This window comes from Acinonyx jubatus, chromosome X (assembly GCF_027475565.1).
Source record: "Acinonyx jubatus isolate Ajub_Pintada_27869175 chromosome X, VMU_Ajub_asm_v1.0, whole genome shotgun sequence".
Classification (NCBI taxonomy): domain Eukaryota; kingdom Metazoa; phylum Chordata; class Mammalia; order Carnivora; family Felidae; genus Acinonyx; species Acinonyx jubatus.
This window is the reverse complement of record NC_069389.1, coordinates 69926090-69942240: the sequence shown is the minus strand read 5'-3', so window position 1 is coordinate 69942240 and position 16151 is coordinate 69926090. Positions and strand designations below refer to the sequence as shown.

The window sequence follows — 16151 nt, the reverse complement described above, 5'->3', positions numbered from 1 at the left end:
AAAATATCTAAGAATTCCTCTGTTCTGTTGTTTTAATCTTAGGGTTTAGTGAGAGAATGAATATCTCAAGGAAAGGAATAATGTAAGTTTTCTTTCACATTCCTGCTTACAAGTAAAGTAAAATTTTAGTCCAGTAATGTATATCAGTCATTTTTCTGCAGAAAGAGTTTTGAGTTTTTGAAGTTCCTAAAATCATCATCTAAACCTGAATTTGTATCCATTAGCTGTAGTTTGATTGCTGAGTAATAATACTTACAATTTATGCAGTAATTATTATATACAAGTCACTGTTACAAGCATCTTTTATTATTTTTAACTTTCACAATAACCTTACTAAATGGGTATATATTATTTTCCTACTTTATAGTTGTGAACACTGAGACCTGTAAAAGTTAGGTGAAACCTCCAAAGTCAAACAGTAATATGGAATTCAAAAGATTTGGATTTCAAACCTAAGTTTATGTGACTATAGCCAACTTTCTTAATTACTCTGCTACATAGCCTCTTGATCTATCTCTACTCTATAAATCCCACGCTTTCAAATGAATCCCTATTTACCCTTCTAACTTCAAACTGTTAAAACTTATTGAAGAAAAATGTACTAGCCCTGCTAGCCAAAGGTGTCCAATTGGTCTTGTGTGGTATTTTTTTCAAAACACCAAGTTTTGAAATTACATCATACATACTATTGGTCAGTAGGTTGTTCTGCTGCAGTGGATTGAGGGTAGAAGCACCCCCAAGACCTGGCTGGTTAGACAGGGCTGCATGAGTAAGTCCATGTTGGGGTCCAGGAGCAGCAAGAGGAGACTGCAACTTATCCTTATCCCAGGAGGATTCACTTTCACCTGAAAAACATTTGTATGAACAGACTGCAATTTGACAACTTTCCATGAGAAGGCTTTGTGAAAATTCCCTTTTTAGAGTTTAATTTATTAGTCTTACTTCTTAGGAAAGTATGATTAGCATAGATAACTCATTTTAATAATGATTTCAAAAACTTTAATAACCTAGGATTTTAGCTGCCTCTGAGAAGACTAAACAACACTTACTAATGGTCTATTTACAAGCAATCTAAACAAATCTGGGATCATAATGAATTAGCGCTATCGAAAGTGCTAATATGTTGAAAGCCATTAACTGACCACTACTGCCTCCCATTCCAATGCTTTACCATACACGTATAAAGTTTTAATGAAGAATAGTTGTTATTAACTCATAAAGAATACACTCATTAATAAGAGCATGATAACATGCAAAAATATGTGGTAAAAAAGCGATCAGTTACTTTGTTCTCAGATCTGGTCTTACAGAGGCTAATCTCTTCATACACAGCAGGCTTTTGTACAAAAAAAAAAAAAAAACGAATAAAACATAAAACCATGGCCCCCAATTTGAAACTGTACTCTACTTTGATCTTCCACACTAGAGAATGAAGAAAAGTGTGTGTAAAGTGCAGACTACTATATTATTATAATGATCTGCAACAACATAGCTACTTAATCTGGGACTTAGAATACTGTGGAGACAGAACCATTGCTTAAAGTCATATGCAAAACAACCACAGAATTATTTCTAGGGCATCCTTTTAAGCACAATGCTTCAAAAAGAGGAGTAAGGGTTGAATTCCAATCGCTGCAGTAGCAAACTATCTGGCTTTAGAAAAGAAAATGTATGGGCTGCCCCATATATTTGCTTGATTTGGTTAATTTATTCAGGGGTAAGTGGTTCTACTACCATTCCCATTCTGGGATTGTGACATTAGTATCTCTATTTGTATTACTCTATGTTTTCAGATCCAATTGGTATTCTTCCTGAAGATTTAAAATCTATTTAAGCAAACTATCTGCTAGAATCTCTGAGAGGTTTCTTTTTTAACCTTTCTATGCACTCATCTACTCTTACCCAGCTTTGGGAATCTCCTCCTCAGGACTCTTCAAGCTCCCTTGTGGCTGAAGTAAATCTCTAATCCTAAAGTGAGAGTCTTGGCCAGTTTCCAACTAGATAAGTTTCATTAAAAAACAAAACAAAACCAGATTCTCCAGCACTGTATATAAACCCTGAGGGGTACCTGTCCCTGCCTATATGAATGAAGCTTTTTTAATCAAATGGGGAAGAAATAAGTAGCTAATTGTTCTGTTTTTGATATAAGCCATTCAGTTAGCATGCATGGAAGCTTAGAAGGTAGGAAATTTGGTTGAATATGATAGCAATGGCTTAATGGACCTGAAAGCATTTTCCTGATCATGTTGAAGCTTGGTGTATACATTGAAAACATACCACACTCCTATGATTACCCCAATGGTTCTCTCTTTTCATCCAGATGTTTGCTGCTGTAAAGTTACTGCCTAGGAGCAGGGAGGTAATTTATGATTGATGCATTGATAGAATCTTACATTAACAAATTTGAAATTCCAATTATGATCAATAAGATATTGTTATGCTTTAGTGAACAGGAATGGTGAGGTGAAGGGAAGGATTTTAATAAATAATTCAAGAAACCACATTGCAACAGTGATAATTCTTTACAAAAACATTGCACCAATAAACAGGATTAATACCAGAAAATGCAAAAACTTGAGAGATCAATTGTTGAGCAAAACCAGAACCACTCCATCATTTTAATACTATGTCCAAGGTATAAATTACCTTATTATTCCAGAACTGCACATTGTAAAATGATTAGCAAAACATTGACAAAGAAAGGTAGATTTATAAGACACTAAATTATATCAATGATATTAACATGGTATAGTACAATCACAGCAACAACAATATACATCAATATTAGGATTAAACTTATGCCAATATTTTATAAATTGAAAATCTCTTAGTCCCCATTTAATATTGAATGGTATATTACAACTCAATACCCCCCAAAACAAATAATACAATTGCAAATGGGCAGAAGACATGAAGACACTTTTCTCCAAAGTAGACATCCAGATGGCCAGCAGACAAATGAAAAGATGCTCAATATCATTAATCAAGAGGTAAATGCAAATAAAAACCACAATGAGATATCACCACACACCTGTCATAATGGCTAAAATCAAAACCACAGGAAACAAAAAAAAAGTGTTGGTGAGGATGTAGAGAAAAAAGGAATCCTCTTGTACTGTCGGTGGAAATGCAAATTAGTTCAGCCACTCTAAGAAACAGTATGAAAGTTCCACAAATTATTAAAAATAGGGGCGGTTTGGTGGCTCAGTCAGTTAAGTGTCTGGCTCTTGATCTTGGTGCAGGTCATGATCTTGTGTTTCATGGCATCGAGCCCCATCTGGACTGATGGTTCAGAGCCTGCTTGGGATTCTCTCCTTCTTTCTCTACCCCTCCACCGTTTGTGTTCTCTCTCTCAAAACAAATTTTAAAACTTTGAAAAATTAAAAGAATAGAACTACCCTATTATCCAAGAATCACACTACAGGGTATTTACCCCAAAGAATACAAAAATACTATTTCAAAGGGATACATGTACCTGATGTTTATAGCAGCATTATCTATAGCCAAATTATGGAAACAGTCCAAGTGTCCACTGATTGATGAATGGATAAAGATGTGATATATCATGACAAAAACAAATTAGCAAAGGGAAAAATAGAGAAAAACTCCCCAATAAAAGAGACTCTTAATTATAGAGAAGAAGGTGGTGGTGGTTATGGACTTGGGGCAGGGGGCAGTGAGGGCATGGGTTAAATAGGTGATGGGGATTAAGGAGTGCGCTTGTGACAAGCACATATTTCAAATAAATTTGAATAGAAATGTTTTTTTAAACCTTATTAAAGAATTCTAAGTGTATGCTTTGTTGACAGTTTTAGATGAATGTTTCCCAACAACTCTCTTCTTTTTAATTATTGTGTTAAAAATGATAGGAATGGTTACTAGCTATTCCCATCTTCACTGAATATAGCTATAAGAAATTATCCTGCTTCCCAAAGGCAACTGTATATGAAGTGAGTGTAGGACACTTTTTATATTTGAAATATGTGATGTATATAATATTAGACTAAAAATATACCTTTTATTTTATTTTTATTTATTTTATTTTCATCATGGTAAGTGTACTATTTAACCTGCATCCCCTATTTCCCTCACCTACCTCTCCTCTTGTTTGTTATCTATGTCTATTTCTCTCTCTCTCTCTCTCTCCCTCCCTCCCTCCCTCCTTCCCTCCCTTTGCTCATTTAGTACATCTGATTTTAACATCCACTGCCTTTAAAGCTAAAACATTATTTTTATCAATCTATTCTAGGGTCAAACATTTTTATCACTGTGTGTGTGGAGGGATTGAATATCCACTTTCTTTTTTCTATTATCTATCTATCTATCTACCTATCTACATTAGTGTGCTAGTGTTGCCATAACAAAAGATGACATATTATAGACTGAATGCTTGTGTTCCCCCAAATTCATATGTTTAATCTTAATCTCCAATGTGATCATATTGGGAGATGGAGCCCTTAGGAAGTGATTAGGTCATGAATGGGATAAATGCCTTTATAAAATAGATGACAAACAGCTCCTGAGACCCCTTATGCCATGGGAGGACACATGAACAAGAAAATGGGCCTCACCAGACACTGAATCTTCTAGTCTATGATATTTTTATCATGGATTTTTGTTATGGCAGTCCAAAAGGACTAAGACAACACAGAATGGGCAGTTTACCAACCAAATTTATTTTCTTGCAGTTTTAGAGGCTAAAGGTCCAAGATCAAAATGTCAGCAGGTTTGGATTATCCTGAGGCCTTTCTTCTTAACTTACAGGTAGCCACCTTCTCACTGTTTCCTTATATGGTCTTTCCTTTGTGTGCACACATCCCTGGTAACTCTTTGTATGTGAAAAATTTTCTTTTTATAAGGATACCAGTCATATTGGATTAGGGCTCTCATTTTGATTTAAACACACTTTTAAAGATGCTATCTCCAAATATGGACCATTGTGAGGTAATGATGGTTAGTACTTCAACAAATGAATTTTGGAGAGACACAATTCATCCCATAATACTAGACTAAGCACCCTTTATTGAACCAGATCACACTTGCTTTCTGAAGCAATCCTTCTAATAAAGAGGAAAAAAAACTGGATAGCATGGCAACAAGGCATGTCTTAGAAACTGAGTATGAAGTGGTTTAGGGAAGCCTCATCAAAACCTTCACCTTTACTTCAAGAAAATATGTGTAACAACAGGGTCATTGCCCTTAAAGAGACACCAGCCTCCAAAAAGGCAACATTAAAATAGCAGCTTACACAATACTGAGGGAAAGGGGAGAGAGATCTGTTCATACTGATATTGGAGTATGAAAATGAGGGAGCTGGAAGGTGCTATTTTCCTTACCTTCCCCCTAGCATAAACACAATGCCAACTGCAGGAGGATAGGTGGCACAGACACTTTCTACCTAACATACTAGCAATACACCAGCACATGATTTCTTCTGGGGACTGATCTACTCCAAGCCTGTTAGCCTCAGCTCTGGATCAGGGAAATTTTTGTTAAAGCTGCACATTCACTACATGTAGCCACCAGGTGCACAACTGCCACCATGCACTGTGCCAAGTCACCTCTTAGCAACAACCCAAATCACTATGCCCAGCTGTGCCCAGCCATTGCCAAGCTCAGGACACAGCCTCATACCCACAGTGACAATGGTGTGCAGAACCTCAACAGCCACAGTTCTTGGAGGGATCCAGCAAAGGACTAGTGGCTCAGCACAAATTTTGCCAACAATGCTGCCCCACAGCCAAATTCCCCCACATGCATACCCGCTCAAAGCTGGCCTTCTTGGGTCCCATTAACACCACAGAGAGCAAGCACAGCCTACAACAGGCAGAGAGACAGTGCAAATTATTGCACTGAAAGGAAAAGGGACTCAGACACAACAGCAGAACAAAAGCAATACACATAGAATACTCTCCTGAAGTGCTAGCTTCTGCTGAACAGAGGACACTGAACTGCAGGGAATTCCAGGATTCTTCTTCATAAAGTCTTGACCTTCAAGAGCAGAAGACATAAATGCCTTTCTTAACACAAAGAAACAGACAGAGGAGCTGACAAAATGAGTAGACAGAGAAATTTATCCCAAGTGAAAGAATGAGACAAAGCCACAGCCAGGTATCTAAGTGAAACAGATATAAGTAACATGCCTGATAGAGAATATAAAGCTATGATCATAAGTATACTCACTGGACTTGAGAAAAGAGTGGAAGACATGAGTGACACCCTTAACACAAAGATAAGGAATAACAGAGCAGAGATAAAGGACTCAAGCACAATATGAGAAACATGCTTGATGGGATGAACAACAGGCTGGAAGGAGAGATATGAGTTAATTACATAGAGAGAACAATGGATATTAATCAAGCTGAAAAAAAAGACAGAAAAAATATGCAAAATGAGAAAAGACTTAGGGAACTCAGTGACCCCATCAAATATAATAACATTTGTACAATAGGAGTTCCATAAGAAAAGAGAGAAAAGGGAGCAGGAAATTTATTTGAAGAAATAATAGCTGAAAACTTCCCTAATTTGGGGAAGGAAACAGACTTCAAGATCAAGGAGGCACAGAGAAATCCTATCAAAATCAAAAAAAGCACACCCTACACCAAAATATATTGTAATCAAATTGGGGAAATATAGTGGTGAAGAAAGAATCTTAAAGACAAAAGAAGACAGCAACTTATTAGGGAAAACCCATAAGGCTAGCAGGAGATTTCTCAACAGAAACTTGGGAAACCAGAAGAAAGTGGCATGATATATTCAATGTGCTGAATGGGAAAAAACTGCAGCCCAAAATATTCCATTCAGTAAGGCTATCATACAGAATGGAAAGAGAGATAAATAGTTTCCCAAACAAAAACTAAATGAGTTCATAACCACTAAACCAGCCCTGCAAAAAATACTAAAGGGGACTCTTTCAGTAGAAAGGAGAGGCCAAAAGTGACAGTATAAATGTAGGAAAGACAAAACTAGTAAAAAATGAATATTTCTGCAAAAAAGTCAAAGAACTCACAAAATAAACGATATAAACTATAACAACACATACCTAAACATGGGAAAGATAGGGATAAAAAATGAGTTCAACTTTGAATGACCATCAACTTAATATAGGCTACTATACGCAGAAGGGGTTATATACAAACCTAATGGTAACCATATATCCAGAACAACTAATAAATATGCAAAGATTAAAGAGAAAGAAATCCAAATATATAAAGAAAATCAGCAAACCGCAAAACCGAAAAAGACAAGGAAGGATCAAAGAAAGTCTTCAGAAACAATTACAAAGCAAATAATAAAATGATAATAAACACATACCTATCAGCAATTACTTTGAATGTAAGTGGACGAAATGCTTCAATCACATGACATAGGATGTGATAATGCATTAAAAAAAGGAACAGCCATCTAGTGGTGCCTACAAGAGACACATTTCAGACCTAAGACAATTATAAATTGAAAGTGAGGAAATTGAGAAATGTTTATCATGCAAATGGGTGTCAAAGAAAGGTGGAGTAGGGCTTAGGAGGACACTGGGATCACCACGTCCTGCTGATCACTTAGATTCCACTTACACCTGCTTAAATAACCCAGAAAACCGCCAGAAGACTAGCAGAATGGAGTCTCCAGAGCCAAGCACAGATGAGAGGACCACGGAAGAGGGTAGGAAGGGTGGCAAGGCAGTGGGTACTACACGGACTGGCAGGAGGGAGCCGGGGCAGAGGGGCAGCCTGCCAGCCAAGCAGATGCCCTGAGTCTGGCTGGAAAAAGCAGAGGGGCCAGACAGAGCGTGTTCTGAAAGCAACCGGGACTTGACATCTGGAAGGTTATAAGCTAACAGCTCTGCTCAGAGAACGGGAGGGCTGGAGGACAAAAGGACGGAGAGATATTGAACCACTGATGACAGAGCTCAGCTTGGTGGGGAACAAAGGCGCTCGCCAGCGCCATCTCCCTCGCCCATCCCCCAGCCAAAATCCCAAAGGGAACCAGTTCCTGCCAGGGAACTTGCTTGCACCGTGCAAAACCCAATGCTATTCTTCTGCGGATCCCCAAAGGAAAAGCAAGCTGAGCCTGCCTCTCCCGCCCCTGTGCACCTTGCTGATCCATCCCAGCTAATACACCAGATCCCCAGCACCACAAGTCTGGCAGTGTGCAAGTAGCCCAGATGGGCCACACCACCCCACAGTGAATCCTGCCCCTAGGAGAGGGGAAGAAAAGGTACACACCAGTATGACTGTGGCCCCAGCAGTGGGTTGGGGGCAGAAATCAGGTCTGACTGCGGCCATGCCCACCAACGCAAGTTATTCAAGACAGCACAGGGGAAGTGCCCCACAGTCCTGCACCACTCCAGGGACGATCCAAAATGATGAAATGGAAGAAATCCCCTCAAAAAAAGTCCAGGAAATACAACAGCTATCGAACTCATCAAAAAGGATTTAAACAATATAACAGAAAGTGAATTTAGAATAATAGTCATAAAATTAATCGCTGGCCTTGAAAACAGTATAAAGGACAGCAGAGAATCTCGCTAAAGAGATCAAGGGACTAAGGAACAGTCAGGAGGAGCTAAAAAATGCTATTAATGACCTGCAAAATAAAATGGAGACAACCACGGCTCAGATTGAAGAGGCACAGGAGAGAATAGGTGAACTAGAAGATAAAATTATGGAAAAAGAGGAAACTGAAAAAAGAGAGATAAAAAAATCCAGGAGTATGAGGGGAAAATTAGAGAAATAAGTGATGCACTAAAGAGAAATAATCTACGCATAACTGGTATTCAAGAGGAGGAAGAGAGAAGGAAAGGTGCTGAAGGTGTACTTGAAGAAATCATAGCTGAGAACTTCCCTGATCTGGGGAAGGAAAAAGGCATTGAAATCCAAGAGGCACAGAAACTCCTTTCAGACGTAACTTGAATTGATCTTCTGCATGACATATCAGAGTGAAACTGGCAAAATACAAGGATAAACAGAAAATTCTGAAAGCAGCTACAGATAAACGTGCTCTAACAAAAAAGGGAGACCTATAAGACTCATCACCAATCTCTCTACTGAAACTTGGCAGGACAGAAAAGAATGGAGGGAGATCTTCAAAGTGATGAAAAGAAAAAATATGCAGCCGAGAATCCTTTATCCAGCAAGTCTGTCATTTAGAATAGAAGGACAGATAAAGGTCTTCCCAAACAAACAAAACCTGAAGGAATTTGTCACCACTAAACAAGCCCTACAAGAGATCCTAAGGGGGATCCTGTGAGACAAAGTACCAGAGACATCACTACAAGCATAAAACATACAGACATCACAATGACTCTATACCCATATCTTTCTATAATAACACTGAATGTAAATGGACTAAATGCGCCAACCAAACGACATAAGGTCTCAGAATTGATAAAAAAAACAAGACCCATCTATTTGCTGTCTACAAAAGACTCATTTTTGACCTGAGGACACCTTCAGATTGAGAGTGAGGGGATGGAGAACTATTTATCATGCCACTGGAAGTCAAAAGAAAGCTGGAGTAGCCATACTTATACCAGAAAAAACTAGACTTTAAATTAAAGGCTATAACAAGAGATGAAGAAGAGCATTATATAATAATTACAGGGTCTATCCATCAGGAAGAGCTAACAATTATAAATGTCAATGCGCCAAATACAGGAGCGCCCAAATATATAAAACAATTACGCACAAACATAAGCAACCTTATTGATAAGAATGTGGTGATTGTAGGGGACTTTTTAACACTCCACGTACAGAAATGGATAGATCATCTAGACACACAGTCAATAAAGAAACAAGGGCCCTGAATGATACATTGGATCAGATGGACTTGACAGATATATTTAGAACTCTGCATCCCAAAGCAAGAGATTATACTTTCTTCTCGAGTGCACATGCAACATTCTCCAAGATAGATCACATACTGGGTCACAAAACAGCCCTTCATAAGTATACAAGAATTGAAATCATACCATGCATACTTTCAGACCACAATGCTATGAAGCTTGAAATCAACCACAGGAAAAAGTCTGGAAAAACTCCAAAAGCATGGAGGTTAAAGAACACCCTACTAAAGAATGAACGGGTCAACCAGGCAATTAGAGAAGAAATTTAAAAATATATGGAAACAAATGAACATGAAAATACAGCAATCCAAATGCTTTAGGACGCAGTGAAAGAAGTCTGAGAGGAAAATACATTGCAATCCAGGCCTATCCCAAGAAACAAGAAAAATCCCAAATACAAAATCTCACAGCACACCTAAAGGAACTAGAAGAAGAACAGCAAAAACAGCATAAACCCAGCAGAAGAAGAGAAATAATAAAGATCAGAGCAGAAATAAACAATATAGAATCTAAAAAAACTGTAGAGCAAATCAATGAAACCAAGAGTTGGTTTTCTGAAAAAATAAACAAAATTAATAAACCTCTAGCCAGGCTTCACAAAAAGAAAAGGGAGATGACCCAAATAGATAAAATCATGAATGAAAATGGAATTATTACCACCAATCCCTCATAAATACAAACAATTATCAGGGAATACTATGAAAAATTATATGCCAACAAACTGGACAACCTGGAAGAAATGGCCAAATTCCTAAGCACCCACACACTTCCAAAACTCAAACATGAAGAAATAGAAAACTTGCACAGACCCATAACCAGTGAAGAAATTGAATCAGTTATCAAACATCTCCCAACAAAAAAAAGTCCAGGACCAGATGGCTTCCCAGGGGAGTTCTACCAGACATTTAAAGCAGAGATAATACATACCCTTCTCAAGCTGTTCCAAAATATAGCAAGGGAAGGAAAACTTCCAGACTCATTCTATGAAGCCAGTATTACTTTGATTCCTAAACCAGACAGAGACCCAGCCAAAAAAGAGAACTACAGGCCAAAATCCCTGATGAATATGGATGCAAAAATTCTCAATAAGATAGTAGCCAATCGAATTCAACAGCATATAAAAAGAATTATTCACCATGATCAAGTGGGATTCATTCCTGGGGTGCAGGAATTGTTCAACAGTCGCAAATCAATCAACGTGATACATCACAATAATAAAAGAAAAGATAAGAACCATATGATCCCGTCATTCAATGCAGAAAAGACATTTGACAAAATTCAGCAACGTTTCTTAATAAAAACCCTCCAGAAAGTCAGGATAGAAGGAACATACTTAAACATCATAAAAGCCATTTATGAAAAGCACACAGCTAACATCATCCTCAATGGGGAAAAACTGAGAGCTTTTTCCCTGAGATCAGGAACACGACAGGGATGCCCACTCTCACCGCTGTTGTTTAACATAGTGTTGGAAGTTCTAGCATCAGCAATCAGACAACAAAAGGAAAACAAAGGCATCACAATTGGCAAAGATGAAGTTAAGCTTTCACTTTATGCAGATGACATGATATTATACATGGAAAATCTGATAGACTCCACCAGAAGTCTGCTAGAACTGATACATGAATTTAGGAAAGTTGCAGGATACAAATTCAATGTACAGAAATCAGTTGCATTCTTATACACTAATAATGAAGCAACAGAAAGACAAATAAAGAAACTGATCCCATTCACAATTGCATCAAGAAGCATAAAATAACTAGGAATAAATCTAACCAAAGATGTAAAAGATCTATATGCTGAAAACTATAGAAAACTTATGAAGGTAATTGAAGAAGGTATAAAGAAATGGAAAAACATTCCATGCTCATGGACTAGAAGAATAAATATTGTCAAAATGTCTATACTGCCAAAGCTATCTACACATTGCACCAGCCTTCTTCTCGAAACTAGAACAAGCAATCCTAAAATTCATATGGAACCACAAAAGGTCCCGAATAGCCAAAGTAATTTTGAAGAAGAAGACCAGTGCAGGAGGCATCACAATCCCAGACTTTAGCCTCTACTTAAAAGCTGTAATCATCAAGACAGCATGGTATTGGCACAAAATCAGACACATAGACCAAGGGAATAGAATAGAAACCCCAGAACTAGACCCACAAACGTATGGCCAAGTCATCTTTGACAAAGCAGGAAAGAACATCCAATGGAAAAAAGACAGTCTCTTTAACAAATGGTGCTGGGAGAACTGGACAGCAACATGCAGAAGGTTGAAACTAGACCACTTTCTCACACCATTCACAAAAATAAATTCAAAATTGATAAAGGACCTGAATGTGAGACAGGAAACCATCAAAACCCTATAGGAGAAATCAGGAAAAGACCTCTCTGACCTCAGCTGCAGCAATTTCTTACTTGACACATCCCCAAAGGCAGGGGAATTAAAAGCAAAAATAAACTACTGGGATCTTATGAAGATAAAAAGCTTCTGCACAGCAAAGGAAACAGCCAACAAAATTAAAAGGCAACCAATGATATGGGAAAAGATATTTGCAAATGACATATTGGACAAAGGGCTACTATCCAAAATCTGTAAAGAGCTCAGCAAACTCCACACCCAAAAACCAAATCACCCAGTGAAGAAATGGGCAGAAAACATGAACAGACACTTCTCTAAAGAAGACATCCGGATGGCCAACAGGCACATGAAAAGATGCTCAACGTTGCTCCTCATCAGGGAAACACAAATCAAAACCACACTCAGATATCACCTCACACCAGTCAGAGTGGCCAAAATGAACAAATCAGGAGACTATAGATGCTGGCAAGGATGTGGAGAAATGGGAACCCTCTTACACTGTTGGTGGGAATGCACATTGGTGCAGCCGCTCAGGAAAACAGTGTGGAGGTTCCTCAGAAAATTAAAAATAGACCTACCATATGACCCAGCAATAGCACTGCTAGGGATTTACCCAAGGGATAAAGGAGTACTGATGCATAGGGGCACTTGTACCCCAATGTTTATAGCAGCACTCTCAACAATAGCCAAATTATGGAAAGAGCCTAAATGTCCATCAACTGATGAATGGAAAAAGAAATTGTGGTTTATATACACAATGGAGTACTACGTGGCATTGAGAAAGAATGAAATATGGCCCTTTTGTAGCAACGTGGATGGAACTGGAGAGTGTTATGCTAAGTGAAATAAGCCATACAGAGAAAGACAGATACCATATGTTTTCACTCTTATGTGGATCCTGAGAAACTTAACAGAGAACCATGAAGGAGGGGAAGAAAAAAAAAAAGAAAAAAGGAGGTTAGAGTGGGAGAGAGCCAAAGCATAAGAGACTCTTAAAAACTGAGAACCAACTGAGGGTTGATGGGGGGTGGGAGGGAGTGGAGGGTGGGTGATGGGTATTGAGGAGGGCACCTTTTGGGATGAGCACTGGGTGTCGTATGGAAACCAATTTGACAATATTTTCATACATTGAAAAAAAAATTATTCACCGCGACCAAGTGGGATTTATACCTGGGATGCAGGGCTGGTTCAATATCCACAAAAAAAATTAACGTGATTCATTACATCAATAAAAGAAACGACAAGAACCATCTGATCCTCTCAATAGATGCAGAGAAAGTATTTGACAAAATACAACATCTTTTCTTGATAAAAACCCTCAGGAAAGTAGGGAAAGAAGGACCATACTTCAAGATCATAAAAGCGATATATGAATGACCCAACATTAATACCATCCTCAATGGGGAAAAACTGAGAGCTTTCCCCCTCAGGTCAGGAAAAGACAGGGATGTCCACTCTCGTCACTGTTATTCAACATAGTATTGGAAGTCTTAGCCTATGCAATCAGACAATACAAAGAAATAAAAGGCATCCAAATTGGCTAGGTGGAGGTCAAACTTTCACTCTTCCCAGATGACATGACACTCTACATGGAAAACCCAAAACATTCTACCAAAAAAAAACTGCGAGTACTGATTCATGAATTCAGCAAAGTTGCAAGATTTAAAATCAATGCACAGAAATCGGTTGCATTCCTAGACACCAACAATAAAGCGACAGAAAGATAAATCAAGGAATAGATCCCATTTACAGTTCCACAAAAAAAAAAACATAAAATACCTAGGAATAAATATAACCAAGGAGGTGAAAAATCTATACACTGAAAACTATAGAAAGCTTATGAAAAAAATTGGAGACACACACAAAAAAAAGGAAAAAGATTCCATGCTCCTGGATAGGAAGAAAATATATTGTTAAAATGTCAATACTACCCAAAGGAATCTACATATTCAATGCAATCCTTATCAAAATAACACCAGCATTCTTCACAGAGGTAGAACAAATAGTGTAAAATTTTCACAAAACCAGAAAAGACCCTGAATAGCCAAAGCAATCTTGAAAAACAAAAACCGTAACAGAAGGCATCACAATCCTGGATCAAGCTATACTACAAAGCCATAATCATCAAGACAGTATGGTACTGGCACAAGAACAGACCGCATATCAATGGAACAAAAAACAGAACCCAGAAATAGACCCACAAACATATGGCCAACTAATCTTTGACAAAGCAGGAAAGAATATCCAATAGAACAAAGACAGTATCTTCAGCAAGTAGTGCTGGGAAAACTGCACAGCCACATGCAGAAGAATTAACCTGGACCACTTTCTTACACCATACACAAAAATAAGCTCAAAATGGATGAAAGACCTCAATTAAGACAGGAAGCTGTCAAAATCCTCGAGGAGAAAACTGGCAAAAACCTCTTTGATTTTGGCCACAGCAACTTCTTACTCAACATGTCCCCAGAGGCAAGATAAACAAAAGCAAAAATGAACTACTGGGACCTCATCAAAATAAAAAGCTTCTGCACAGCAAAGGAAACAATCAGCAAAACTAAAAGGCAACTGACAGAATGGGAGAAGATATTTACAAAGAACATATCAGATAAAGAGTTAGTATCCAAATTCTATAAAGAAATGATCAAACTCAACACCCAAAAAACAAACAATCCAGTGAAGAAATGGGCAAAAGACATGAATAGACACTTCTCCAAAGAAGACATCCAGAAGTCCACCCGACACATGAAAAAATGCTCAAAATCACTCATCATCAGGGCAAAACAAATCAAAACCACTATGAGATACCACCTTACACCTGTCAGAATGGCTAACATTAACAATTCAGGCAACAACAGATGGTGAGGATGTGAAGAAAGAGGATCTCTTTTTCATTGCTGGTGGGAGTGCAAGCTGGTGTAGCCACTCTGGAAAACAGTATGGAGGTTCCTGAAAAAAATAAAAATAGAACTACCCTACGACCCAGCAATTGCACTACTAGGCATTTATCCAAGTGATACAGGTGTGCTGTTTCGAAGGGATATATACACACCAATGTTTATAGCAGCACTATCAACAATAGCGAAAGTATGGAAAGAGCCCAAATGTCCATCAACTGATTAATGGATAAAGAAGATGTGGTATATATATACTATGGAGTATTACTCGACAATCAGAAGAAATGAAATCTTGCCATTTGCAACTACGTGGATGGAACTGGAGGGGATTACCCTAAGTGAAATTAGTCAGTCAGAGAAAGACAAATATCATATGGCTTCACTGATATGAGGATCTTAGGAGAGAAAACAGGTGAACATAAGGGAAGGGAAACAAAAATAATATAAAATCAGGGAGGGGAGAAAACAGAAGAGACTCATAAATATGGAGAACAAACTGAGGGTTACTAGAGGGGTTGTGGTTGGGGGAATGGCCTAAATGGGTAAGGGGCACTAAGGAATCTACTCCTGAAATCATCGTTGCACTAAATGCTAACTAATTTGGATGTAAATTTAAAAAAAAATAAAAATTAAATTAAATTAAATGTATATATTTGTATCTATTTATATGTATACTATACATATTATATATATATATATATATATATATATATATATATATATATATATTAAATAAAGAATTTAAGCAATAGCAGGTGAGCAGGAAATATAAGCATCACAAGTGGTCTTTATCCTGAGTTAGATTTTCCTTTAATTGGGTTTGATCAGAAAACAGAATGTTTATTTTTCCATCATCATTACTTTGTGAAAACATTATATTTGCTAGGCCTCAGAGTGTTAGTGTTCCAGTAGAAACCACTGGACATCTCACTGAAGCTGGGGAATTGGGAGGATGGAAATAATTTAGTTTCTGTCATCATTCAACCATGTGCTTTTAGTGTTTGTTAGTTTTTTTTTATTTTTATGGTGGTGAAAGACTTCTCACTGATCTATG

At 37.7% G+C, this 16151-nt stretch overlaps 1 protein-coding gene across 1 annotated transcript in view; it reads right to left on the bottom strand.

The window, feature by feature from the left end:
* Positions 1 to 16151, bottom strand: part of DACH2 (dachshund family transcription factor 2) — a 775171-nt gene that overhangs the window by 133218 nt on the left and 625802 nt on the right. Inside the window, exon 5 of the mRNA XM_053201428.1 lies at positions 687 to 845. Coding sequence (XP_053057403.1) covers positions 687 to 845 — 159 coding nt within the window. The remainder of the gene's footprint in view (positions 1 to 686; positions 846 to 16151) is intronic.